This window comes from Exophiala bonariae (genome assembly GCF_035927105.1).
Source record: "Exophiala bonariae strain CCFEE 5792 chromosome Unknown scaffold_23, whole genome shotgun sequence".
In the NCBI taxonomy this organism is placed as follows: domain Eukaryota; kingdom Fungi; phylum Ascomycota; class Eurotiomycetes; order Chaetothyriales; family Herpotrichiellaceae; genus Exophiala; species Exophiala bonariae.
In genome coordinates, this window is record NW_027042498.1 from 161,235 (window position 1) to 186,786 (window position 25,552).

Sequence of the window (25,552 nt, forward strand, 5' to 3'; positions counted from 1 at the left end):
GATAGACATGATGCAGGGAACGAGGGCGATTCCCCCGCCTGGAAAAAAACGAGTGTGGGTGCAATGTCAAGAGTGGTGTTACAATTCAGGGGTGACCTGGTCGCCAGAGTAATGAAAATGCCATGCAAATGGTAATTTAGATACAGAGGGAGTATATTGCGGTTGGGAAGAAAAGTACGAAGTGAGTAATTGTCCACCAAGCTGTACGAGTTGGAGAAGGGTGCAGCTAGACAGTCGGCATCGGATATTCAATCTTCCCCACTAACACGCGACTACTCACACCACGCAACACGTGCCGGTGACAAGGACAGAGATGACTGCCAAATTTCACACTGAGACGAGATCGATCATATAACTTGAGGATTTCCGAGGCAAGAGACTGAATCATTGTGTATTCAGTTGTGAAAGGCCTGGGGGATCACTTACCCGGTATGGGCTGGGCGAAGCTTGAGAGAGATGTTCATTATTGACTCGATGTGACAAACAGCTCTTCTGAGTCAAACAAAGCCAGCCACAGAGACCATGAGTCGTAGTGACACCAGCATGACATGAGTCATTGTTCAGGTGTTTTAATTGCAAATGGTCATCCATGAGAGCCTCGTGCCTATTCGAGTTTCTACAGATAATCTAATCGATCCCCGGTGATTTGCAACTGTAGACGCCTGACGAGAAGTTGGAGAAGAAACATCGGATCACTATCGGGTCGCTTGACCTGCCTATCTCACGTTGAAGAGATCCCGTGACCATCACTACCCGATCAGTCAGCACTTGATAGAGGTGTCACCGCAGTTTAGCTGGAACGCGGGGCACGTCATTACGTTTTTCCTACTCCGGCAGCTACTTTCAAGCACTCGCGTCACAAGTGCCACTCGTAGGCTGCGCCGCCGCCGCCGCCTGCTCTCTGCCTGTTACAAACCTAACCTAACCTCTCACTCACCGATCAACCAGCCATCCTCGACATCATTCATCCACCAACATTCTCCTTCAGATCACGATATTCAACTCCGCCTGTCAGTCTCCATCAGATCAAGTTCTCCATCCAACTTCCATTAGATACCACAATCATGCGTTCCAAGTTCAAGGATGAACATCCTTTCGAGAAGCGCAAGGCAGAAGCCGAACGCATTCGACAGAAGTACGCCGACCGGATTCCTGTAAGATGCTCCTCATTCCCAATACTCTCCATGTTATCACAGACACTGACTCCTTCGACAGGTCATCTGCGAGAAGGTAGAGAAGTCTGATATCGCTACCATCGATAAGAAGAAATACCTCGTCCCCGCAGACCTCACCGTTGGTCAATTCGTCTATGTTATTCGCAAGCGTATCAAGCTCAGCCCCGAGAAGGCAATCTTCATCTTCGTCGACGAGGTCCTTCCTCCTACCGCTGCTCTCATGAGCAGCATCTACGAAGAGCATAAGGACGAAGATGGTTTCCTCTACATCACGTATGTTTCCTTGCCCACAATAGCCTGATAACAATCACATGCTGACAAATCATTCAGATACTCCGGCGAGAACACATTTGGTGATCTCTAGATGTCTCATTCCGGTACCATTCGCTGTTTTACGATCGCACGACTTCCGTCACGTACCATCTGAACGATCGCAATGATGTCTCTTTTGCTGAGTCGGTGTTGGGTCCGCAGTCCATTCTTGAGGGGATTTGAGCATACAGGCTGGAGTGAAGGGGAGGTATTGAGACCTTGAAGTGCAAGCAGAGTTCAATCAACCAACACGCTGAAGTGAGGAGGTTTTGAGGTCCTGATAAAGGTTGTATTCGTGCCTAGTCACTGAACAAATCATATATCCTTTCCTCCTCGTCTTTCTGAAGTTGTTCCCCGTCGGATGACTCTATTTTGAGCTTGTGATCAACTTGGCGGAATGCAGATTTTATGTTTCCAACCCCCCAGGATGCCTAGATATGAACGACGCAATGGTGACGAGCTCCAAGCATGAACAACACAGGTCAATCTTACTGCAAGGCATGCACAGATGGTTGGCAAACAAGGCATGGCCCTCCCAGTTCTCTTTCGGGCACAGCCAAGCGATCACGAAGTGGCCTTGGTGAGTTGCGTCATTTCGATCGAGTCCAGAAACGTCAAGACCTTGTGTGTGTCTTGTCAGCCTGAGAGTACAGGATCATTGCGGATGGGTCCTTAGAGTATTGAAGTGAAAGCGCATCACGTGCGAACTCGGGGGATTCAAATTCAAAGATGATGGTCTACCCCGTATGAACGGCCTCGTACGCGATAGATCGAGTAATCCCCTATCGTTTCGCCATCCAATCTTCCTACACGAGCGCCTACAGCCACTTCATGTCACATGTGCTCTCACTGAGTTGAACCATAGTGCCGAGCACGGGTCAATCGTGGCGCTGGATGGAGAATATTGAGATCTAGAACCAGTGCACTCCCCCAGATGATTCCCCAGATGTGTTGCCAACTGAGTTCGCGAACCCAAAACACATCTGGATTCTGGATTTAGCATCAGGGCGTTCAGGGTGTAATTTCCTAGCCCCTCGCCAAGCCAGATTCAAAGTCCGCCTGGGCGCAACAGAGCCAAGCTCCCAGCCCCGAAAACGGCTTTCGTCCAGTGACATCCACTCCCCCAGATTCATTGTTATCTACCAGGATCTCTATCTTGGCCGGAGCTATCACCCTGTACATTATGCTTGTCGAAATATAGCTGTAGCAACATCCATGACAATGCGAGACAAAAGCAGGACAGGTTCCGAGTCGTGGTAGACCTCGAAGAGCGCGTCAACATGCTGAGTATTCATGTTTACGTGTCCGCAGAAGAAATCCACTCCGAGACTCAACGGTTATGTTGAAAAGCTCTCTCTGTCACCCATTCAGCTCGTCCATGTGTGGACGTGCTGCACGAATCATGACGGCTTCAATAAGCTTCCAAGCCCACCTCAGCCTATTGAACTCAGTCTCCACATGGCCTATCACTGCAGGACACGCCCATTCAGGGGACTTTGAATGCAAATCCGGACGCTAGTGAAGCCTATACACAACGTGCCATGGGTTTTCCCTTGCTTCCAAATGCAGCATGAGGTGATTGACTTGTGTATACTGGGTTCCTTTGGTACACATATTTCCTCCGGGGATATTCCCGTGGTGGCTGGCTCATCAATGATGGTCATTTCCACTATTCCAAGCTCAAGAGGAGCATCTTTCAGCTGCCCGAACTCGAGGTAAATTTGTTCCCTCCCCTCCCGCTCGATTGACACCCGTGGAAAGTGGGCAGTGCAGAGCAAACGACAAAGTTACGAACTCGAGGTGCCATCTTCCTGGGCATTTCCTTCTCGGTTGGAACTCTTGATGGTGATTTTGCCAACGCACTTGGCGGAACCTTGCATCTCCTTGATGCATTAGGCTCGGACAGATGAATTGTTAGGTGGGTTATCAGAGAGTTCCTGAGATCCCTGCGAAGCCGAAGGTATTTACAGACCCTCTCTCCTCTGTCATGGTGGGTATGGCAGTCTAGACTTTTCAATATCGAGATACGTCCTATATTTAAAGGGTCCTCCTACCCCCGCATGGTTCACCATTAGCAGACTCGAACGTGACAACCATAATATCCAATTCTTTGATCTGAAAATGTGTCAAATCGAATCCCTCGCGCTCACAGTGAGCATTCAATCACAACTACTCAGCAAGGCCTGGCATGACAATGAGGTTCATAGTCTCTCATCATGCGCCAGCAAGAATCGAACAACTGTTCCCAAGCTGGATGCTGCCGGAGAGCAAGCACGAAATCAACTCATCGCTAGTCTAAGGCATCTAGAACAACTCGTCCTGGGTCCCAAGGATGCTATGCAGAGTTTATACTACCGTGTAAAGGCTATCATACTTCTTCTATCTTGTGATCTTCTCTAACACATTCCACAGAGTGCAGAAGCAGGCGTCGTCCAGGCATTATGTCAACTTGAAGTACCTCAGTCAGTACCTTTGGAAGGCTCAATATCTTACACCGACCTGTCTACCAAAGTTGGCGTTTCAGAGGATCGTCTCAAGCACCTGATCCGTAATGCCGCCGTATGTTCAAACTATCTGAGAGAAACCGAAAATGGAGAGGTGGCCCACAGCCCAAACTCGTCCATCTGGCAACTCGATCCCATGATGGCCAACGGTATGGAGGTGATGCTCAACCACCTGCCTTCCTCGTCTTTCAAATTAGGTGAAGTATGCACACGGGATCCCAATGACGAACAAGAGAAAGTCGATGGATTCAGTCTTGCACGCGGAGCTCCTCTCTTCGAGTATCTCGAGACGAACCCCGACCAAGGTCGACGGTTTGCCGCTCATATGCGCGCCCAAGCTGCACAATCCGGCGACGAAGCCATTCAGGAGTGTTATGATTGGGATTCCGTAAAGGGAAAGACATTGGTTGATGTGAGTGAAAGATCTGACTGTTCAGCAACTCTTTGCTAAGTTGTTCATCAGTGTGGAGGTTCGTTCGGCTCTGTCGCCACAGCCATTGTCCGCAAAGCCCCAGGCGTGAAGTGCATCGTTCAGGATCTCCCCAAGGTCATCAACTCTGCCATTGCCGTCACAGCCAAAAACCCAAACTTCCCCCATGACTCTGTTTCATTCCAAGCACACTCCTTCCTCGAGCCCCAACCCATAGTGGCAGATCTATACCTGTTCCGCATGGTCTTCCACAACTGGTGCGACCAAGGCGCCCGCCGCATCATCAAAGCTCTTCTACCAGTCCTCAAACCCGGTGCACGCGTAATTGCCATCGAGTACGTCATGCCTCCCATCGGTAGTGCACCCATCTACGCCGAACTTGCGACCCGGCGATTGGACAACGTCATGTACAGCCTGATGAAGGGCAAGGTCCGCGAATTGGAAGAGTTCAAGGATCTCTTTGCCAGCGTCGACACCAACCTCAAATTCAAGAGCTTCCGACAGGGCGAGCTCAAGGCCACTCACGATCCAAAGTGTCATTCAGTCCTAGAGTGGGTTTATGATCCCGAGCCAGTTGTCGCAGGTGAGCCCGTGGTCGTCGCCGAGCCAGTCGCTGCTATGACGAAAGCTGAAGTCCCTTCATTGCCGGTCCTCGATGTAGCTGCTGTCGCGACAACTCAACATGTCGACGCTGAGAACGAGCCATCGACTCCAGTTCTCAGCAGCCCTAGCGAGTCATCCACATCGTCACCGGGGGTTGTCGAAGTTCGGGACGCCCAAATGGCCAGAGAGGACAAGAAAATGGCAGACATATCAGTCCAGGAGATTAGACAGTCCCCTGACTCTCCTGTCCATTTGTCGTAGGCCGATTTCAGGAGGGGGAAGGGGAACCAGGTATTATGGTTGAACCTCAAGATGGCTTTTAATATGCTAGTGCTGTAATCACGATCAAGGGCGTTTTCACGGGCTTATGTTACAAGAAAGAACAGGAATTACGTTGGGAAGGGCGAATGATTGTTCTTACACTTGTGGTTCTAATACTGGCAGTTGGGACTTCCATGAATGGACGCTGTTGAATTCTGTTACCAACAAAGACGTGCAATTTTTCTATAATACTATGACGACGAAGCATTAGAAGTAATGAACGTATCAGGAAATTGCAGTTGTCCTATCATATCTCTTTGGACTTTGGGAGAGTCCAGACAGGACCAGCGGAGTTTGCAAACCTACCAGGACCTCAGGGGAAAGACCCGGCCGGCCGCATTTGCCCCCCTTAGTCAGAGCGCCATGCAGTCTGCAGCCGTTGGAAGAAAGAACGCCATCGAACCTGAACTTAGACTTAAAGCGTAGTGAGGCGCGAGGAGAGTCTCTCGTTCGGACATTGCGAACCTAGACCAACGATTATACGGATACCCCTCCAGTTGAGTCGGTAGCCCCTATCCGTGTATCCGGGGAAGTCTGGAACAGGTCTCACTGACGCCACACAGAGACATTGAGGCGTTTTATTATTAGGGGATTGAGGTTCCCGTATCAATTCACCGTCACTCGGTAGACCTGATCATAATGTTTCAGCCTTCGTGTCTGTGGCTGCCCGTCCGAGTACGAAGTATCGTTCCACCTTTCAGCTTGGAATAAATCTCAGCTTGGCAGGAAGTTTGCACATGCCTTCAAGTTGATGAAGGTTCTTGGGTCCTCATAGCCAACACTCTTACCTGATTAATGTTTGCCGAGGAAGTGTATTACGTGTCGGTCATGGACTAACGGAAGACTGTCCGGTGGAGGTTGATCTGTAGTTTTGACAACAGTTGAACCTCGACGACGAATCAACACCTTGCTGACTCACGCGCAATCGCTTCTGCACAGTGGCACATTTTCTCAATGCAGGGGCTTGGCCCGAGACGGTAACGGGTGGCCTGGAGATCATTGGAGGCGAGAAATGCGCCTCCAAAGCTTCTTCCTAGGTGCCCTCGGCCTTTGGACTTACGAAGTAGCTAAGGGTTAGGTACGTGACACTTGGTGAGATACTTCTAGGCACCCACTAGGTACTGAAGTACGAGTAGACACTCACCATGGAATGCCTCGATAGTGAGGTCGCTTACGTCGGCTCTCTAGCTTGCATCGCAACTGCAGAGTATCGCGCTCGCTCTGTCTCCTTGCTTGCAGCGCGTTTGTCAGATCTGACACCAGGACGTTGCCCTGTTCTTCACAAGAAGCTTGTGAGTCGTGCTTACAGATACGCACAATATTTCGTGGGCCTCGGGCGGGGTCTAAGTAGGAGCCCTCGGCCGTGGTGTTGGTTGAACCATACTTAAGTCGGCATATCACACCACAAAAGTCCTGCCATAAGCATGCTTTGTATAAGAACGTCTTGATACATGGGGCTCATGGAAGAGGCATACTGATGATCACGGCCTCGAGGCTACGTGCGTGAGCAAGTGCAACAGACATGCGTGATTCGCATTCGACGTCTCAAGAGAAGGGCCGAGGGCCAGAAGTACACTGCGAGTATTGTCCCTCCTAATTAAGTGACCACGATATCATGACCTGGGTCTAATCAACATCTGCTCCCCGTTGTATCTCGGTTCTTCTCTGTTCTAAAAGTCTTAGCAGATAAATGCATATCTCCTAAGCCCATATCTGCAAATTGTTCGGATTCCCTTAGCGGTTGGTCATCATTGTGCATCTGCTCGGCTTCGGGGTCGATCATTGCATGCATCAATCCCTGTTCGCTTAGATCCCAAAACCAGTCAACGCCGGGGATTTTGGACCACTCCTGTCTTTGGGGTCGTCGTCTCAACTGTTCCTCTTTAAGTTTACTGACCAAGTAGCGTCCACTTCTGACGTGACCGGTGCCAAACAAGCCTAGGTAAACTAAGGGTGTCGGCAACTTCCAGGCTTGTCCGTCAATTTAGGGTAGTAGGTTGCTCTGAAACCCTTCGACCAAAAGCCGGGAATCTTACCTGCCGTACAGTCTCGACCACCTGCCTTTCTTGAATCTTGAGAGCGAAACAAACCAACAAATTTGGATTGTTTTTGCTATATCTTTCAGTTCTGAAGAATTAATACCTGCTCAATTGGAATTGATATCGGGGCTCCAAGCTTTATTTGCAACTTGGGGGCTAAGTCACTCCCGCCACATGATTGAGCCTTGCCCCTCGCCTTCCTTATCCCGTTCTTCGATGGGAAATAATGAAGAAGGCTCGACCTGATGGCAATGACAACCAGGTCTTCCTTTTCGTCAATAAAACTCAAAAGTCAAAGTCTTTATCCAAGAGCGATGGGGCAATAGCTCGATCCATCAATCGACACGCGCAACAAGTTCGCAGTCGGAAGGTTGAAACCCAGAGAATTTCGTCAGCTCGAACGAACAGTTCATCTGCGCGTCGCATTGCGTTGGATGGATGGCATCGCAAAGAAACGGCCGTTGGCCAGTAAGTCCGATTCCTCACCCTACAAGCCTGGGCTTGATGTCTAATCTAAGTTCGCTTCTAACTATCGATGTCCAGCTCGAGCAGCGATGGAGACTCGCCTGGTTCATCGCCAGTGGGAAATCTGCAATCCGACTCACCTCCGGGTCAGTTGGGTACTCCCGCTACTGCTCCGAGTCTAGCAGGAACGCCAGATGGAGCCTCAAGTGTTAAATCGCCACCACTACACAATCCGCCGAACCAGGAAACAGGTGGGGATGCGTTGATCGAGGAGACGGGTGTCGAGATGCAGGCTGCGGAAGATGGCGAAAGTCTCATCCTCAGAGAACCTGTGTATCGGATCAACCTTGCAGACTATGATCGTGTGGATCCATTTGGAAGTACCAGCGTTCAAATTACCAGTCAAGTGCAGATTGTTCTAGACCATCTACTGAAGGTGTACACCTACTCGGGTAACAACTACAAACTAGCGCACTTACCACGACATCTAGCCGCCACAATGCCACGATTTCCCATCCGATCCGTGGTTCAGCGAAGTGTCTACAAAGAACACCACCTGTACTCTTTAATGGCCGCATCGACTGCCCGAATGAAACACGTTTTTTGCGTCAATAGTCCGTTTTCAGACCCGAAACAGGTCCGCACCATTGCAATACATCACCTTCGGAAGGAACTGGTTGCAAGTGCGAGGTCAGGCATCGTGGATAAGCAGACCATTCTAGATCTGCTTTATTTGATAGTGAACGAAATCCAATATGGAGATTTTGACGATGCAAGGAGACATCTCGAGATCGTCGGCAAACTTTATGGGCTACTGGACTCGAATGAGTATCTTGATCGATGGATCTCAGAAACGGCAGCTCATGTAGACAACCAGCTGGCTTTATCGACAGGCAGCCTCCCAGTTCTTCCGTACGACTTTGACCCTGGCCCAATGCTACCAGAGAGGATGGGAATGTTGAAGAGAGAGGCACAGAGGTTATTGAAATTTGGATGTCCAAGCCCGACAAGTTTACTTGTACCTAGAGCACCCGAGGGATTGAACGATGCAGTCGCCGATCTCGCCGCGACGCTTGATCTTCGGATGGGCTCTCGATTCAGCTTCGCGTTGAAGATTGGTGCCTTCACAGGTCAACTTGCCAAAGTGGTGTCTGACCTTGTGGATTGTATTGAAATTGCCAAGGTAGTCTGGCTATCGCCGCTGGCTGTCTGTTTTGATGCAGAGTGGCTCTGCAGGAAAGCACGATCGGTACTACGAGCTCTTCTGAAGCTCGCCCCAGAACATACCACCGGACCTATCGATCTATACAGCAAATGTACGGAGAATGCGAGAATATGTCTGATGATCCTCATGACCCACGCCTGTACCATGATTGGACACCAAACCGCACGATCAAATGTCAAACGGCTACAACGATCCAGTCGGGCAGCATTGGAGTACTGGTGCCCGTCGATCGGGTGGACAGTTGAGTGTAAGCCCTGTGATCCTGGCAAAAGATTGCCTATGTTTCAGGATACACAAGCAGGGTTTGTTCTTTGGGCTATGTTTACTGGAATTTGGTGTGCAGAAGGAGTAGCAGAGGAAGACTGGTTCATGGTGAGGGCTGTCAACATCTGCCGCTATTTTGGATACTACACCTATGACGACCTTCACGATCACATGGCTCACTACCTTTATGCGAAGACGTTGCAAGAGCCCAGTCTTCGGAAGACTGCCCATCTGCTGCAAACACTTCCCAGAAGTTAATGCTTGAGTACTCCCTTGTTCAAGCTCTTGTCCTGGTCCTTTATGATTTAAGACCTTACTTTGATACTAGATAGCACAATATATACCCTTTTGCGTTTTGAATGGGTCTCCATGCCCTGGGAAGCGTAGTCACAACGTGTTATCTCCTTTCACAACCCATTGGTGTCTCGCTCAGGCTCAGCTATGCAGACCAAAAAGGGCTGTCGGCAAACCTCCCTATCCTGTAGAAAGAATGACGGCGGGTCACGCTAGTGCTCTTGAGTCGGGTGCATTGCCAGATGTAGAACCAAAACAATGTTCAACTCATCCGATTCTCACTTTTCGTTCACTTCCATGAATTGTTGTTCACTTTACATCATGTTCCCAAATTAAGTTGGATCAGATGGCTTGATATTTCTCGTCGTATATGTCGTCGAGAAATGCCGAGATTTTCCTGGGATCAAGATCACAAATCGTTCCAAAATGTCTCAAGTCGACGTCACCGATCATCTACCTCCGCGACCGTCCCCCGCCTACTGGACTGCTTCACGATGCAACCGAACTCTGCGAAAGCTCAAGACGTTCGTCAGCCAGCTTGAGAAATGGCACAAGGACTACACCGCTTTCAAAGCAACTTATGAGAAGGTCGCTGAAGTGGGAGAGAAGTCTGACTCTACAAAGGGCTTGCAAAACGACAAAGAACAAGATGCGGATTGGTTGTCAACAGGTCCAGGCAAGGCAGGAGCCGCGAAGAAGAAAACCTACGCCTCGCGTAGCGCAGCCCCTACTACCCCAGCTGTTAAGCGTTATCCTCTAGGAAGATTGAGCCTGAGGACCCCTAGCGCAAGTGCGCATCTTATGTACAAGACTGTGTGCGTGGCTGATCCAGACGGGGCCCTTAAGGACGGTCGCAATGGTAGCAACGCAGCCAGAAAGAGTAGCAGTCACACCAAGCCCACCTTGCTGCAGGATTATGATGTGCCGCTTGGTGATCCCAAAGCAAAGGAAAACCCTCTGTTGACATCGAAACGTCAGGATATTATCAGATATGGCAACATTGCAATTGTTCAGTTCCTGGTTGCAACTTCCGATGCGAGGCTTCCAAGTACTTGGAGCGAGCCTCTTACCGAGAAACAAAACGCTGATCAGGATGCCCGAGAGTATGGGGCGAAATCTCTGGTGTCAATGTGTCTGGCCAAGTTGAGTGAAAGTCTTGTGGACGAGCAGAAAGAGAGTGACGCAAAGAAAGATGGTTACGATGGCGAGTGTGATATTATTGGAACTCAACTTGAAGAGCTCGAGAACTATTTTGGCCGCCCCAACACAGGCTGGCCTTATTTGAGGGATGTGACTCGAAGCTATGGCATCGCCTCAGTGCAACGTCTCATTGAATCAGGTACGATGGATAAATACGACGCCCGTGGTCTTGCGGTGTCCGCCTTCGGAAGTCCCTTGCTGGCAGACTTCGGGGAAGCAATCACCGATACCCTGATCCGCATGGATACAGGCCGGAATGAGACTTTTCTTGAACGAGGCGGTTCACCTGGCTTCGGTGCATATGGAGAGTACAAATGCAACGAGGGCGACGACTGGCGAACAATGATGAAATTCCGCTGGCTTACTCAGGCGATTCGACAGGAGTCAGATGCCCACTTGATTATCAAACATGTTGCCCGATTCGATGTACTGCGCAACGCATATGCGAGTTACCTGAGGCTTCAACAGGTTTCGGCCGCTGAACTGATCGAAACCACCTTTTTCCGAGACTTGCAGGAAGATCTGCATCACAGAACCGATTGTATCCGTACAGATGCTCGTTTTGATTGGGACATGATATGTGGCACACCTCCCTCAGACTTTCTGGGAAATAGGCTGAGTCTGGTTGTGAGGATGTTCTACTCAGACCCCACAGAATGGACCACTCATCTGATTGAAAAGATCTGCACCCAAGTTCAGCTATCTATGGAATGGTGTCACATCCAGGGACTATCACGATCTCAGAAGCTTGTCATTGGTCAAATCTTCTTTGTTGAGATGTGCCTTGTCGCCTGCTATCGGCGAAATGTTAGGAAGTCTCTGCTGGCATATTTTGAGGCTATATTGTCCGAGAGTGATGGCACCTTGGTGAACGAGATGGAAAGTTACATGGTAGCTATCCTGCTTTCAGTAAGAGCCGATGGTTCGAAATTCATGGCATCAATTATGCAAATCCTGGGAATTCAGTGCGCAGAAAATGAGCTGGTCCACAAGCTGCTTGCAAGGGTCTGTGCGGAGGCAGCTATGGATTATGCCACGGACCAGGTTCAACAAGAAATCTCGGCCGGTTTTTGGGCATCTCGAATTGAAGCAGAAGCACGCAAACGCAATAAAGGATTCTTTTCAAACAAGCAACCCCGATCTGTTGATCCAATGGCACCAGAGGACTGGAAAAGCTATAGATGGGACCGTGAACTCTTGGAATGGGTCGAAACAACTCCGAAGAAGACACGGGGTATGCGATTGACGACCAAGATTCAGCAATTGGATGGAGCATGTGAAAGCCCGCCCCTTGCCAAGAGTTCACGTTTGCCAAAGAAACAAGCTATTCGACCCAAGGACTATGGACTCAAGCGAAAGAAGTCTCTCTATGTCTTCGAAGTGCACAGAGATGACGAGTTTGACTTTGAGTACAAGAAGCCAAGATTGATGGACCCGAAGTCGCTCGATGTTCACCCTGGCAATACTTTCAAAGACGGTATTCCCAATGGTCGCCGTTCAGCCAAGCGCTATGACGAGGAAGACTCCGAGGATGAGTTGAGTTTGTTGAATTGATACAAGTTGGGTACGCAAGCAGGAACGGGTTCCGCGATCATAGTGGCATGGTGCGCATGGTCCTGGGCATGCCTTGCGAGAGCTCCTGCTCCGTGCTTGTGTCGCACGGCCCCTGCAGAAGGACCCGATTTGTTGTGTATCGGTGTGTGTATAGAAGGAAGCTTCCCAATCGATAACAGCACACGGCTTGATAAGTTGAATATCGCCGATGATTTGGATGCCGAGTGTTGGGGCTAGTATTCATCTGGATGTCACCATGACTGATATGGTAGTTGGGGCTGGGCAGAGAGTTCTTCAGGCTTGCGTAACGGGGCCGAAAGCCGCAATCCTCCACTGTACCTAGGTATGCACGTGCAAAAGCCACTTACGAGTTCACGACTCACGAACGAGGAAGAAGTACAGGGGCCGGTACGAATTGCAATTCTAGCTAGATGAAATGATGAGACGTCCGTTTCAGGATTGGAAATGGTTTAGATCGTTCTTGGAGGTCACCCTTTGCTCAGGTCCGAAGTTGGGCTGATTGGAGAGACACAGGCAAGATAGGTTGTGATCAGGCCAGCCAGAGATCGGATAGGCTCAGATGTGGCTGGCCGCGTGCCCGGTCCCGGTTCATATCCCTCCCACGGCTTCTGCTATCCGCTTGGCGTTTGCACGCGAATCCTTCAAGATTTCTTTCCTGGTGGTTACAGGTAGGCATCTACTCCCAACCGTGATGACTGCCAGATTGCCCTCTCTCTTCTCGCGAGTGACCATTAGAATTGCGTCTCTCCTCCACGCATGAGGTACCTGTCTATGGCGGAACTCCCTGTGCACCATGCCGTGCCATGCCTACGCGGCAACCTGGGCTAGCCCCAATCCTGTGAAGCTTCAGTCTTTGCAGTCTTCACTCCATGTTACCACTATCTGTTGCTCCGTGCATTCGTGCTTATCGATCGATCAAAATGCCATCACAACATGGTAGGGCAGTCGGTACTCTCACAGCCCGCCGCCGTGTCCAATGGGTCCCATTTCACCAGAATGGCCATGCCATGTAAGGTTACCCTTCTCTTGATCCATGCTTGTGTAACGACCAGACGAATAATTTTCATATCGGACGGTGTTCAACCTTGACTTCAACAGGAGGGTCCAACGCCATTATTATTGCAGATTCTGGTCTGGACGCGTGGGTCCGCGCTAAAGCATTCCATTCTGCATTGGCATGAAAAACAGTATTCGAGCTCTTCGTCATGAAGGGCTTCATCATCTTACGTAGGCCCAACAAGCTCCTGCGTTCAATAGCTTTAACTCGGCGTCTGGGACGAACAACTGGGACGGGAAACTAAAGGGAAGGCTCGACTTCGTGGTCTCGAGCTAAGACTATCAGTGTACGCAGCCAGTCACCAGAGCCCAGTGCTATATCAAGTCCCTTCACCACCCCTCCACGTCAAACCGACTGGTTTTCAGAATTCGTCTGCAGGCTGCCCAGTTCTCAAACAGGGAAACAAAACCTCCTGGCTTGAATTGATTCATTTACTGGAGTCTATGTACCCCTTTCTTATTTGATTTGTCATTGACCACCGACTCTTTGGAACCAAATCCGAAAATGGTCGCGGTTCATCCCCTCAATCTGGCAGTCGTATCTGTGATATGGACTTCACTGGTTGGTGCAAGCTCACCATATAAACCCAGCCTGGCTCAGATAGCTGGCCACCAACTCGATCTATCCATCGGCCCTATATACCTGTACTCGTTGTTGGGTGTCGTTGCCCTGGCTTTCATCTTTGTCACGGCCAATAAGAGCATGGCCCATCTTCGGCGCCTTGCATCGATGACCGACAATCAAGGACCACTACGCTATTTCTCTGAGACATCTCCCTCTGTGCGATGGATGAAGAGCAAGATCCTTTATGCTCCTCTTCTGAACTATCGTCGAGCTAGGGAGGTCAAATTCTCCAGACATGTCAGATTCGGCACTCTGCCGACCCGCTTCCAAGCGATATTTCTCTTCCTTGTTGTTATTACCAACGTCTTCACATGTACTTGGAACATACCTTGGAGCGGCCCACAGAGGGACACGTTGGCCATCCTCCGAGATCGTTCCGGTACACTATCAGTGGCAAACATGATCCCTATCATGCTACTTGCCACGGCGAAGAACCCCTTAATATGGCTACTGGACATATCCTACGATACTTTCAACCTGATGCACAGGTGGTTCGGTCGCCTATCAGCGCTGCAAGCAATTCTTCATACTTTATGCTGGCTCGTGGGCAAGGTTGAAGCACAAGGATGGGCTGGAGTTCGAAGCTCAGTTCAGCAGCCTTTCATCTACAATGGCTTGATTGCTGCGCTTGCAATGACAGTAATTCTCATACAAAGTCCCAAGGTTTTCAGAAGTCTGGCTTATGAATTCTTCCTGCATCTTCACTTTGTATTGGTGCTGTTGATAGTAGTATTCCTCTGGTTCCATTTGGACGGACATTGGGCGCAGTCTATGCTTCTCACCGCCGTCTGCCTTTGGGCTGTTGCTAGAAGCTGGAGACTGCTCACATTGTTGTGGCGAAGCGTTGGCAGAGGAGGGACCACCACCATCATTCAGCCATTGGACGGCGGTGCTGTGAAAATCTCTCTGAAGACTGCACGGCCATGGACGTACAGACCAGGTCAATCACTATACTTGACCATACCGTCCGTTGGCCTGTGGACAGCTCACCCTTTTTCGGTTGCGTGGAACGGTATCGAGAATGGTGGAGACACCCCAGCCTCGGTCAGAACAGAATTCTCGGAAAAGAATCCTTCGAATCGCGAACGAGAAATTGAGGTCGAAAGAGATGGCAACCAGACCTTTTTTCTTGTGGTGAAATCACACACCGGCCTCACGAGAAGACTATTTAACCACGCGGCCAAGCCCGATGCTTGCCTCACGGTGAATGCATGGGTGGAAGGGCCATATGGAACACAACGCAGCCTAGATAGTTACGGGACGGTCTTACTCTTCGCCAGTGGTGTTGGTATTACACATCAGCTTGGCTACGCTAGGCAGCTTGTCGAAGACCACTCTGCAGGTACCCTGGCGACTAAGAGGGTCACGCTGGTGTGGGTCATTCCCACCACCGACTGCATTGAGTGGATACGCCCTTTCATGCATGAGATCCTAGGAATAGAGGGTCGACGTGATGTCCTGAAGGTTCTGATCTATGTGACCCAAGCTGGTCTGAGTCAATCAATCACAAGCCCGAGTGAAACTGTCCGAATGTCACGAGGCAGACCCAATGTGGAGGAATTGATGCGCAACGAGGTACAGGCAAAGGCAGGCTGTATTGGAGTGAGTGTTTGTGCTGGTGGTGGACTAGCAGACGAGGTAAGACGAGTTTCACGTTTGATGCTTGATGAAGGAGCGAACCTGGATTTTATGGAAGAAGGATTCGGTTGGTGAAGAGAAAGAAATTATCTGGCTAGATCTAAGGGTTTGGATTTTTGGGTTATTGTACAGAACGATCACGCTCGCTACGTCTTGGGGAATCTGGGTTATAAGGAACGGATCGGGACTTTAGGATGATCACAGGCCGAATAACACCAAGACGGATCCGACTAGGATTTTGGACGGAGGAGTATGGACATGACCTTTGTAAATATGTCAATCGCTAGAATTGTGGTTTCAATCATCCAGGAGCAGGAGAAGCAGTTCAAACCAAGTGAAGATTTCCAGAAGATAAGACGCACAGGTAGCAGGTCTAAGTTCATTTGATACCTTTCAGTGTTATGAACCGTGGGTGGTTGCGCAAAATAAGCACGATTGTCAGGCCATAAACGGCGATTTTGAAAACGGCCGCCCAAACACATCCTCGTCAGCAATTCTCGTGAACTTCACCTCTCCTCGATTAAATCATCAGACACCACCACGCCTATCGAAATAAACTTCTCAGTTCGCCAAACCGAGATAGATCATCACAAGTGCATCAAGGCGGCTTCAATAAACCGGCATTGCCTAGCCTGTATGATTTCATCATTGGACCAGAGAGGGCTTTTCTGAACCTCAGCCTGATCAGCGCCTCCAGCAGGGCAGGCGTTAGCCATCGATCGACCGTCCCATCAGTCCCTTCTTCTTGTGCATGCAGATTTTTGGGTCGCTAATTCCATGCTGGCTTGGAATCTCGAGGGGACTGAACACAGATGGTCACGACAGCCACGCCATTCAAGACACGCCCCGTTGGACCGGAAAACTCACTCCTCGTTAAGCTCATTCGATTCTCCATAGGTAGACGGACGGCTGAGACTCATTAGAGCAAGGACGTCCCAATACGTCCAGATCACTGCATCATAACACCATCACCAAAAGAAGGCCAAATCAATCAAGTGACCACGCCAAAATTTTCCAATTCATCACTGTACATATCACACACCACCCTCACAAAATGCCACCCGCACGCCGCCGCCAACCTCGGCGGCCACGGAGATACGTGCTGGGCTTCGAGCGCGCACACCCCAACATCCAAGACCTGCTGATCCGCGCATGCGATGCATCGACACCCTTGCTGCTCGCCACGATCCTCGCCTGCGCCGGCGTCATGAAGCGGCCGCCCTGGGAACGTAGCGTCTTGTGGTATGCCGCGCTGGGTGGCTTTCTGTCGCGCTGGGTCGCTGTCACTTGTGCCGTTACTTGGATGTTGAATGGTTGGGGAGGTGATGGTGAGAGGGCGGCGCCGGATGCGGACCAGCGGGGACGTAGGGGTGCGGATGGTGCGGGTGGAAATGAGGGAGGCGAGCTGGTGCTGGGGCTGGAGAGAGACCGGGATCGAGGAGAGAATCCGGGAGAAGGCTGAAAGGAACATGCGTTGTTGACTAGAGGCAACAAGAAGATATTTGGACTATTACTACCAGCATAGCGGCTTCTTTTTCTCGGGACATGCACTGAAGAGCAAAGCATGGAGCTATGTGCCGCGACCTCACTGCGTTTCCAAACACCGAATTTTGGCCGTCTCTTGGACTCACCATGAACTGGCGCTCTTGAAATGATTTATGGAAATAAACGTATTCACATTCATCGTTTTCCAGCTTGGCTGCAAGAATCTTCGGTTTCGAGACGCAACCCGAATGAATTTTCTGGCACGACTGATGACCTCGTAGAACAGATTCTTTCAATGTGTTTCATTATCGCAATTTATGTGCTTTGATAAATTCCTGCTACCTGCCATATTTGGCTCCGCACCTGCTTCATTGTACTCTACAGAAGCACATTGCCACTCCATGTGAAAAATGAGGGGCTGCGCACATATTCTAAATTTAGTTGCTGTGAAATAGGGAAATGGTTTAAAAAAACAACATGACACCACGGCGGAGTGGAGGCTAGATTGACGTTTCAGTTCTTGAAATCGCCTTTGGTGTGATAGTCCTCCCAGTCGTAGTACGCTTGGAACTCGGCGTAGCAGGTCTCCGAATCACTTTCCATACGGTACGTATACTCGGCCTCTTCGTCGGAGATGAGCACTTTGCTCAAGTTCCCTCCCTGACTGGCCGCTTCCACCAGCAGCTGGGTCTGGCACGCGTGCTCTAGGCTGAGGAACAGGAACGCAGCCTCGTCGACTGTATTGCCCACTGTGATGAGACCGTGGTTTTGCAGAATGCATGCCTTGTTGGTGGGGCCAAGGGCTTTCGCGATGAGTTCGCCCTCGGCGCTCGCGAGCACGACGCCACCATAAGAATTGTACACTGAGTGGGCGTTGTAAAATTTGCAGGAGTCCTGGGTCAACATGTCGATAGGTTTGCCGAACGCGCTCCACGCCTTTCCGTACACGGTGTGTGCGTGGCAGACGGCATGGACATCCGGCCGTGCCTTGTGCACAGCGCTGTGGATGAGGAAGCCTGCGGCATTCGGGGGTCGGGTTCGGTTGCCTCCGACGACCTCGCCGTCGAAGTTTACGGCGATCATGTCGCTAGCTTTCAGCAGGCCGAAGTGCTTGCCTAGTGGATTTGTCCAGAACACGTCCTCCGCCTCAGGGTCTCTCACGCTGATGTGTCCTGAGATGCCCTCGACGTATCCCTCGCGCGACCAGTGCCGGAATGCGGCTGCCATATGCTCGAGTTGCCATTGGCGTTTGAGTTCCATTGAGGTGAATGATGGCACGCCGGGCAAAACCACATCGCCGTGCGAGATGGCTGCTATGGGGGTCTTGTCTTGCATGCCATGTTCGTGATGCTCTTTGGCTGGGGTGATGGTCTTTGAGGTTATGGGAAGCGTTGTCGGGAGCAGGTCGGCAATGGCAGATGGAGACATGGTCACGAAGGGCCCCTGCAAGATGAAAGGTGATAGGATGTTATATGACTTCGAAAAGAACCCAAGGTAAGAGTTTTTCGTCCCAAGAAACAGTAACAGTTGGTGTTGCTCTTTAGAAGATGATCCTTTTCAACCTGATGATCTTGATGTGAGAGAGTGAGAGAGATACAATGTCAAAGTATGATTACTCTGGCCAGCGATTGATAAACGATGCGCCCAGCGATGTAATAGGCGTGCGGCTTCCTCCTTAAAATGAGGAGAAGTCCGCGGGTTGATCAATTGGAGGGGAGAGCCTCAACCCGGCCCGGGAAAAGAACTTACTGCGGACCTACCCTTGGAAATAGCCGGTCTTTGTATGGTCAATCGACCCCTTGCCGGCCATGTAGACCTTCCAAAGTTATGCCGGAACTGGATGATGATTTCTGTAGACTTGACTCGGGGAGGAGCATGAGGTTCCTTGGTGGAGGAGCTTCACAAGGCTGTGATGGTTCAGACAGAACGATATTGGTCAGCTCACGTGACACACAAAGTGGGTTGCCAAGGCTGACGTCACGCAAGGCTGTGACTTCCGTTGATACTGCCCGCAACTGCGAGCGTTTTCAACTTTCCGCAGGCGACAATGCCAATCCGTCGGCTCGTGGCTTGATCTGCGCAAGAGCGTACCTGCAACCATGGCTTCGTAAGTTGCGATCCAGCTGCATAATACTTGACCTCTAATCTCATCAGCAATCTACTCGAGATCCCCTTTCGCCGTACCCATTCCGTCGATTTTTCCTCCGCCATCAAGCAATATATCTCTAGCAAATATGACCAGTCCCCAGAGATGTTTGCCAATGATCTGCGGCAGATCAATCACCTTCGAAACGAGGCGATCCATGTACTGGAAACACACGTCAGTGGAGTTCAGAAATTGACTTCGTACGCGGCACAATTGCGATATATTGGTGGAAAATTCCCCATAGACATTGGAGTCGATTTTCCCTGGTATCCTGCTCTAGGTTATGATAAAGACAAACCTATACTTCAAAACAATGTCCGCTTCGAATTGGCAAATATTCTCTTCAACCTTGGTGCATTATATTCTCAGCTTGCGTTCGGCACGAATCGGACAACAGCAGAGGGCCTGAAGGCTGCCGCCGAACATGGAGCAGCAGCAGCAGGTGTATTCGCTTTCATGCGAACAGATATCTTGCCTGACATGCGTTCTTCGCCGCCTGAAGATATGGACGACATCACGCTTCAGAGTCTTCAGCAATTGTGTCTAGCTCAGGCTCAAGAATGCTTCTGGCAGATGATCATCAAGAGAGGCATGTCAGACGGGACTGTTGCAAGGCTTGCTGCGAGTGCATCGGATTTTTATATTTCGGCTGCAGAGGCTGCACGTCAGTCTCGTGCTATCAGTACCGAGTGGATCCATCACTTCCAAGCCAAACATCATCATTTCGCCGCTGCGGCCCAATTCAGACAGTCTCGATCTTGTATGACCAACAAGCATTATGGAGAGGAAATCGCTCGCCTAAAAGATAGTCTCATTTGTGTGAACGAAGGACTTCAAGAGGCTCGGTGGCTCAACTCGACTGTGCTGGGAGATCTAAACGGATTGAAGTCTAGAGTCAGTGAGGAGCTCAAGAGGGCAGAGAAGGACAATGACATGATATATCTGCAAGCACTGCCACCCAAGTCAGAACTCGCAATTCTTGAACGAACAAACATGGTCAAACCGAGAACACCAACTGATGTGTCCAATGGTCTATCTCTGCTAGGGGAAGGCCAGCCATTTGGGAAACCTCTGTTCGATAAACTTGTTCCTTATGCCGTTCATCAGGCAGCCTCAATATATGCTGATAGAAGAGACCGACTCGTCACCCAATCAATCATCGTGGATCTCGATACCATGACGGCTAAACTTCGAGAGATACTTCAATCCCTTGATCTGCCTGGTTCACTGCAGGCATTGGAGAAGCCACTTGGACTTCCGCCGAGTTTAGTCTCAAAGGCAGAAGAACTACGCCAACAAGATGCCCCTTATCGTCTCAAACGGGCAACCGAAGATACGACCAAAGTTCGTACCAATGATCTTGCCATCTACCAAGAGGGTCTTTCATTGCTTGAAGCCGAGCGAGCAGAAGATGATCGTGCACGAGCTAAGTACGGGACTGATCGTTGGGCAAGACCTCCTTCAACGACTGCCCTTGCTAAACTCTACCAAACATCCAAGGATTTGCAAACATATCTTAACTCTGCTGGATCAAGCGACAGTCTAGTTCAAACCAAGATGCGTGAGAATGAGCACATTCTCATGGTCTTGACCGGTACCAACCGTGACTTGGAAAGATTTGTCCCATCATCTGGCCAAGTTGCCATGACACCGGCAATCGAGCAAGCTGCATCTCAGCTGCGGACCTGTCTCAATGAAGTATCTCGAATGGAAACAAAGCGCAAGAACAGAATAGCAGCCCTTCGGGAAAAGGCTAAATCCGACGACACCGGCCCGGCATTACTTGCCGAAGCGGCACGACTCGAGCGGGAATATCCTATGCAAAAGATCGAACCGGGTCAATTCGAGACTCTGTTCGAGAAGAGATTGGAAGCATACGCCACGGATCGCGAAGCATTGATTACCGAGCAAGAAGATCAAGATCAGATCATCGCGCGATTGAGAGAAGCAAACAAGCAGTTTTTGGACGCTCGACGAGGGGACACCAGCACGAAAGATAGACAGAAGGCATTACAGGCCTTGGAGAATGGATACTCGAAGTACAAGGAACTGGTGAATAATCTGGAGACAGGGCGAAAGTTTTACAACGACCTTGCGGGGCATGTTACACGATTCAGAGAGACTTGTAAGACTCAAGTCTCAGAGCGACGAGTGGAGGCTAGTCAGATGGAGGCAGAACTTGCGGGTCAGGATATGGGTCGATTGAACCTCCAGGAAACGCGAAGAGAACTCCGGAGTCAACAGCGTGAGAGTATCCCATCGCAAGGTGCTGGCAGGCATGCTCCTGAGCAGGCTCACGATGCAATGACTGCACCAGTGCCAACCAGGAACCCGACTGGCGTGCCAGCAGGAGTTATGCCGCCGACTGCCCCCCTTCCTATTGGAGTTGCGGGTGGCACGATAGCTGGTGGTGGAGTTTGGTCTCCAGATATGGGTATCCGATTTGGAGGGCCACCTAGTCAAGGACCTGGCCAGGCAGGTTATCCTGCTCCACGGCGACCTTGATCTTGTACCTCGGGATAGATGTACTCAGCGTAGGCGTTGTTCTGGGTTTACATTCGGCAAACAGGAAATCCACGTGTGTCTATGATGATGATGACAGCACCCACGGTCGTATCGAGTTGCCTACATTTCGAATGGGGAACACTGAATTGCACTCTGCCTTGTATGAAAGGGATTGACTAGCTTTCTATGGCAGGTGAGATGTACCAGGTCTTAATTTAAGAACTTGAAGTGACATGTGAAGGGCGAGGTGCCAAGCCATCTCACAGCTCCACTTCTCAGGAGGCCTGCCCGTGGTGCTGGAAAGCTTACGCAGCTTTCGATGGGAGCTCTTCATCCCGCACTTTGTCCCTCGTGCCACTGTTTTCAGAATATACACACAAGCAGAGTATATTATCTTTGCAAGATGGGGGTGTCGTTGCCTTCGTTCCCTTATCCACCGGAGCGCGAAGGGTATTGGGGACCCGTGACGTCCACCCTGAACTGGTGTGAAGAGGTCAGTTTCTCAGCGTCAAAACTTGATCCCTGCCCAATAAATCTATGCCCTGCCGACTAACCATTGGCCAGGATTACTATGCAACACCTTATGCTGCTGAGATTGTCAATTCGTTCACGAACTTGGCCTTTGTCTATCTGGCATATCGGGGCATTGCCAGCTGTATCCGAAATGGACATGATATGGTGTTCCTATTTGGGTTCGTCAGCTATTTGATCATTGGGCTAGGCAGCTTCTTGTTCCATGCCACCCTCAAATGTTCGTCCGAATGGCATGCTTGTATGAACACTCGGCTGACGTTTGATGCGAAGATGAAATGCAGCTCTTGGACGAGCTGTCGATGATTTACACCACATGCGTACTGTTCTATGCCATTTTTGCGCACAGAAAATCGCTGGTGAACGCCGTGCTGACTGGCCTGTTTATCACCTTCGTTGCAGTCTTCATCACAAGCTATTACTACTATATCAAGGATCCGCTGTTTCATCAAAATGCGTTTGCATTGCTCACGGCCATTGTCTTCTTTCGGAGCCTGTGGGGAATGGAAGCAACGCTTCGACCATCGATTTGTAGCAAGCGCCCAGACTTTGTTCCCGCACCGAATAAGGCAGAGCAGGCGAGAAGGGATCGACGAGACCTTGGAATCCTGAGTTTTGTCTGGCGAAAAATGATTCCTATCGGAATGGGTTCCATTGCTCTTGGATTCCTGATCTGGAATCTAGACAATATCTTCTGCTCCACTCTGAGGCGTTGGCGCCATCAGATTGGCCTGCCGTGGGGCATACTGTTGGAAGGTCATGGGTGGTGGCATCTTTTTACTGGTATTGCCCAGTACTTCAACATAACTTGGAGTATATGGATGAGATATTGCGTGGAAGGCAGGCAGGATGAATTTGAAATGGTCTGGCCGTCAATCTTCACCTCGGTTCCAGCCGTTGAGCGGACAGAATTCACTCAACCGACCAAGTCACCTGGACATCCGCCCAAGAAGAGACTTTGAAGCAAGTCACGAAAAGCATGGATTCAATTCGAAGAGAGCTGCACTACTCGTGTAATGGAGAAGCCACAGGCCCGAAGCTCAGTGACCTATGGTTTGGCAGGTCCACTTCCGGGCGATCAGCGACGGCCTGGACCACTGCAATGACACTTGTGCATGTTGCCCTGGTTAGAAGGCAACTACATGCATGACCAAGGATTGCTCAAAGGGTCTCCTTCCTGGGACAAGCTCGGGATGATCTTTACGACAATATTTCCACTTCCTTTAGAATATCTCTTCTTCTCAGACACCTCCAATTGCACCTTCTCCAATCTGACCAAATATCGCCCTCAAAACAATCGATCTGACTCTCAGAGCAAAATGGTACTTGAAGTTGCTGCTTTGATTGTCGCCGTAATAAACGCTATTTTTGCTGGTCAGCCATTATTCTCGAAGCTATGGCAGAAGATCAAGGCATTTTTTGGTGGTAGCAGTAAGATCACATGTGTCAAGCTCGGGAAGTGTTTGCTAAAATCCTTTTCCTTTCCCACAGAGAGACGGCTGCAGATGTCACCGCAACATCTGATTGAAGCACAACTCAGACCGCTGTTGCAGCGTGATACCCAATTGTACAGAGAGACAGAAGCATATTATCGCCCGAATGCTGTGAGACAGAGCAGCCAATGGGAGACCTGGACCACAGCGGATGATGCTGAATGGGCCTGACTCATGTTGCCTTTCGAAGTCGTGATGTGTTAGGCTCTTATGCAGGTCGGATGTGGTATGCAAGAAGGCGAGCGTCTCAGAGCTTACGCCTCAGGCTATTGTTGAAGGAAGGCAATCTAGCGACTTCCCATAGAACGAAAGATATCGAGGTTTCCCCAATAATTGACTGATCTCTCATGGTTCCCTGGACTTGACCTCACAATTATTTTCCTTCGTTCCTGTCACTTGTCCAACACTTCTCCAACTATGGGTCTCCGGTCATGGTGGCGACGATTTACCAACAGAATTAAACAAGTCACCGGATCTTGGTTTCACTCAAACAGTTTCACGTCGACAGCCTACTTTGAAGACGGCAGCTATGCCACTTGGCAGGGGAGGCCATCTGGAAGCTCTTATCATAACTTCGAGTACATGTGCCAGTATGTACTTCCTTCTTGCTTGTCTCCTGTGGTGGACTTGGAACGGTCTCCGATGGATTTTCTGACTTGTTATGCCAGGAACGCCTACTACGTCAAAAACAATTTCAATGGCGGCATGGAAACGTTCGCCTGATTTCGAGGCGTGCCCAGGTAGGAGAGTCAACGGATCTCCATACCTTGCAACGTTCCCATCACATTGTGATTACGGCCGGCAACTGGAGAAGGATACATGACTCCTGTACACAGGCCAATTCTGCAAAATGGATCACTACGGATGACATACATTTTGGGCGCACTAGAATGGAAGTATATTAGTATAAGGCAAATATCTAGTTCAAGAATACGCACGGCGGACACCAGGGCTTGCATCATCATCACAACGTGTTCGGCTGTGATTGTCTAACTTGCCCAATTTCTATGCACTACCGAGTTTTCATCACGGTGAAAGTCCGTGAACGCCCTTGGACGCGAGCTGTCGCCGCTGCAAGGGCTTGGGACGCTTCGCCATGGTATCGGTCTGACCTTGAAGTCGTATTGCTCGCCTACTTTCAGCCTCGTTCAAGATGGTCAATCCCTTTATCTCTGGTGATCATGGTATGCAAAAGAGTGGTCACATCGCTCTCCTTCGACAGCGATTACTTCACAAACTCTCGTTCTTCTCTCACACACTTCCCCTCTCCGAGTCAATCTCTTTAGCCTATCGCCTACCGTTCCATCATGAGCCAATCTCCCGCTATCTACGATAAGAGCGGACGACAATTAGCTGGTGCAGCAGACAACCCTCCTCAGAATGGGTATGCTGCCACATTCGCGCACCATTGCAATGTTGGTTACAAGGATGGACAATCCAAGACCGCGTTCTTCTACTCAGGGCCCGCAGACAGTCACCTCGCGGGTCGTGCTATGAATATCGCCGAGAGTATGGCATATTCGAGCTTGAGGAGGTGATCACCTCCGAAGGGCCGATAGTTCCAAGGGAACATCGGATTTGGGAGACATTGGTAAGCGGATACCCCTTGTCCTGGTGTTCAGTTGCTAAGCTCAGCTCAGGGCTACCAACATTCCGGAATCAGGGA

General features: G+C 50.2%; 10 protein-coding genes across 10 annotated transcripts; 9 read left to right on the top strand and 1 right to left on the bottom strand.

Moving 5' to 3' along the window:
• Positions 1–1,064: 1,064 nt before the first annotated feature.
• ATG8 (ubiquitin-like protein atg8) lies at positions 1,065–1,539 on the top strand (the record flags this gene model as incomplete). The annotated part of the gene is made up of 3 exons (XM_064849667.1): positions 1,065–1,154; positions 1,216–1,448; positions 1,506–1,539. The coding sequence occupies 3 exons, from the start codon at positions 1,065–1,067 to the stop codon at positions 1,537–1,539; spliced, it is 357 nt and encodes a 118-aa protein (XP_064703422.1).
• Positions 1,540–3,608: 2,069 nt separating this feature from the next.
• Positions 3,609–5,285, top strand: LTR84_006105 (uncharacterized protein; the record flags this gene model as incomplete). The annotated part of the gene is made up of 3 exons (XM_064849668.1): positions 3,609–3,845; positions 3,900–4,403; positions 4,455–5,285. The coding sequence occupies 3 exons, from the start codon at positions 3,609–3,611 to the stop codon at positions 5,283–5,285; spliced, it is 1,572 nt and encodes a 523-aa protein (XP_064703423.1).
• Positions 5,286–7,610: 2,325 nt separating this feature from the next.
• On the top strand, positions 7,611–9,596 carry LTR84_006106 (uncharacterized protein; the record flags this gene model as incomplete). Its single annotated transcript, XM_064849669.1, has 2 exons — positions 7,611–7,852; positions 7,928–9,596. The coding sequence occupies 2 exons, from the start codon at positions 7,611–7,613 to the stop codon at positions 9,594–9,596; spliced, it is 1,911 nt and encodes a 636-aa protein (XP_064703424.1).
• Positions 9,597–10,058: 462 nt separating this feature from the next.
• On the top strand, positions 10,059–12,386 carry LTR84_006107 (uncharacterized protein; the record flags this gene model as incomplete). The annotated part of the gene is made up of 1 exon (XM_064849670.1): positions 10,059–12,386. The coding sequence occupies one exon, from the start codon at positions 10,059–10,061 to the stop codon at positions 12,384–12,386; it is 2,328 nt and encodes a 775-aa protein (XP_064703425.1).
• A 1,582-nt stretch (positions 12,387–13,968) lies between these two features.
• LTR84_006108 (uncharacterized protein) lies at positions 13,969–15,801 on the top strand (the record flags this gene model as incomplete). The annotated part of the gene is made up of 1 exon (XM_064849671.1): positions 13,969–15,801. One exon carries the CDS (start codon positions 13,969–13,971, stop codon positions 15,799–15,801), a length of 1,833 nt encoding a protein of 610 aa, XP_064703426.1.
• Positions 15,802–16,780: 979 nt separating this feature from the next.
• On the top strand, positions 16,781–17,188 carry LTR84_006109 (uncharacterized protein; the record flags this gene model as incomplete). Its single annotated transcript, XM_064849672.1, has 1 exon — positions 16,781–17,188. One exon carries the CDS (start codon positions 16,781–16,783, stop codon positions 17,186–17,188), a length of 408 nt encoding a protein of 135 aa, XP_064703427.1.
• Positions 17,189–17,724: 536 nt separating this feature from the next.
• On the bottom strand, positions 17,725–18,639 carry LTR84_006110 (uncharacterized protein; the record flags this gene model as incomplete). Its single annotated transcript, XM_064849673.1, has 1 exon — positions 17,725–18,639. One exon carries the CDS (start codon positions 18,637–18,639, stop codon positions 17,725–17,727), a length of 915 nt encoding a protein of 304 aa, XP_064703428.1.
• A 671-nt stretch (positions 18,640–19,310) lies between these two features.
• LTR84_006111 (uncharacterized protein) lies at positions 19,311–21,862 on the top strand (the record flags this gene model as incomplete). Its single annotated transcript, XM_064849674.1, has 2 exons — positions 19,311–19,318; positions 19,366–21,862. The coding sequence occupies 2 exons, from the start codon at positions 19,311–19,313 to the stop codon at positions 21,860–21,862; spliced, it is 2,505 nt and encodes an 834-aa protein (XP_064703429.1).
• A 403-nt stretch (positions 21,863–22,265) lies between these two features.
• On the top strand, positions 22,266–23,355 carry LTR84_006112 (uncharacterized protein; the record flags this gene model as incomplete). The annotated part of the gene is made up of 3 exons (XM_064849675.1): positions 22,266–22,355; positions 22,427–22,613; positions 22,667–23,355. 3 exons carry the CDS (start codon positions 22,266–22,268, stop codon positions 23,353–23,355), a joined length of 966 nt encoding a protein of 321 aa, XP_064703430.1.
• A 1,838-nt stretch (positions 23,356–25,193) lies between these two features.
• On the top strand, positions 25,194–25,424 carry LTR84_006113 (uncharacterized protein; the record flags this gene model as incomplete). Its single annotated transcript, XM_064849676.1, has 1 exon — positions 25,194–25,424. One exon carries the CDS (start codon positions 25,194–25,196, stop codon positions 25,422–25,424), a length of 231 nt encoding a protein of 76 aa, XP_064703431.1.
• Between the last annotated feature and the right edge of the window lie 128 nt (positions 25,425–25,552).